This window comes from Mandrillus leucophaeus, unplaced genomic scaffold (genome assembly GCF_000951045.1).
Source record: "Mandrillus leucophaeus isolate KB7577 unplaced genomic scaffold, Mleu.le_1.0 Scaffold593, whole genome shotgun sequence".
Taxonomy (NCBI): Eukaryota; Metazoa; Chordata; class Mammalia; order Primates; family Cercopithecidae; genus Mandrillus; species Mandrillus leucophaeus.
Genome location: NW_012106397.1, coordinates 1,301,952 through 1,303,490, shown reverse-complemented (window position 1 = coordinate 1,303,490; position 1,539 = coordinate 1,301,952). Strand labels below are relative to the sequence as shown.

The 1,539-nt window shown below is 50.9% G+C and overlaps 1 protein-coding gene across 1 annotated transcript in view; it reads right to left on the bottom strand.

Annotated features, from left to right (window-relative positions):
- FAM120AOS (family with sequence similarity 120A opposite strand) overlaps positions 1-1,447 on the bottom strand; it is a 4,258-nt gene extending 2,811 nt beyond the window's left edge. The window contains exons 1-2 of the mRNA XM_011999448.1: positions 1,091-1,447; positions 482-602 (exon numbers count right to left, since the gene is read on the bottom strand). Of these exons, the coding sequence (XP_011854838.1) occupies positions 482-602; positions 1,091-1,107 (138 nt within the window). The 5' untranslated portion in view covers positions 1,108-1,447. The remainder of the gene's footprint in view (positions 1-481; positions 603-1,090) is intronic.
- Between the last annotated feature and the right edge of the window lie 92 nt (positions 1,448-1,539).

Sequence of the window (1,539 nt, the reverse complement as noted above, 5' to 3'; positions counted from 1 at the left end):
TTTTTTTTTTTTTTTTTGAGATGGACTCTCGCTCTGTTGCCAGGCTGGAGTGCAGTGGCGTGATCACTACAACCTCCGTTTCCCAGGTTCAAGCGATTCTCCTGCCTCAGTCTCCCGAGTAGCTGAGATTACAGACGCACACCACCAGGCCCGGCTAATTTTTGCATTTTTAGTAGAGACGGGGTTTCACCATGTTGACCAGGCTGGTCTCGAACTACTGACCTCAAATGATCCACCCGCCTCGGCCTCCCAAAGTGCTGGGATTACAGGCGTGAGCCACCGCACCTGGCCTGTGTTATTTCTAGATAACATGTCATCCTGGCTTTGTGACTAATTTGATGCATAAGTGAGTGGTGTAACTTGTCAGTCTGTTTTTAAATGTAACTTCTTAAAATACCAGCAGCATTTAATTTATGTATATATGATACTGGCTTGTATCTGACGTGGCTATCAGAAAAGAAAGCAGAAAAATCAAACTTGCCTTTTTCACCGGGAGTATGGGGGCTGCTTCGACCAAATCGTGCGCGTGCAGGCTCCATGTGCTGGGTAGCGGCTGTCCGGCCACAGCCTGTCGGTTGCATCCTGCTCCTCTACAGAGGTTTCTCCAGAAAAAGAACAGATGGAGAGGTGAAAGTAAGTAAAAGCGGCACTTTAAAACTTTGAGTGCTGGGTTTCTAAATTTATATTCTGAAAGGCATTAATCTCTTTTTGAAAATGTTTTATGCAAGCCTAATATACATACAGTATCAACCTCATTTTAGAAGCAATTACGACAGAGCTTAGGAACAGAATTTACGTAAACGACCTCCTTCCAGAAGATGCTACTAAACCAACAAGATTTAAATCCCTCTCCCTAAGAAGGGCAGGGCGAGCCACTGCAAAGGCGCACGTTTCAGCCTGGCCATTCCGCAGTGGGAACGCAGGCTTTCCACGCTGCAACAGACCTGTGCTCTCAAGACAGTCTCTTCCGTGACGAGCAGGCGCTTAGGACTACCTGTACCTTCAGACATTATGGTGCGTTTGGCCATGTCATTTGTCATAGGTGTAAAAACCACTACAACCGAGAGCCCGAAGCTGCTGGGATGAGCACCTGCCGCGGAACTGCATTCTCGCGCTCCTTCCTGCTCTTTCCAAGAAGCCCGGCGCGGCCGGCCAGCATCCCGCTCCCCCGGACCCCGCAGTCAGTGTGGGCAGCAGGCCCAGAGCGCTGCGAGCCCACCGTGGCGTTAGAAAGGCTGCGTCCCGACGAGCAAAGTGATTCGGCCTCCGGCTCACCCTCAAAGCTCCATCTTGTCGCCGCTTCCCTCAGGAGCAGGCGAGCTCTTCCCCAGGACCTGCTTCGCGGCTTCCCCTCGCCGGAGTACCGCCGGGCGGCGGCCTCTCTGGTCCTGCGGGGAACAGGCCGCCAGGAGGGGAGCGGCGGCCGACGGGCCTGAGGCGGGCGACAAAAAAAGTGTTTTTGTTTTTTTTTTTTTAAAAAAAGAACACACAGCTAAATAGGGCAACTAAGAATTGAGTTTTATGTGTTATGATACAATA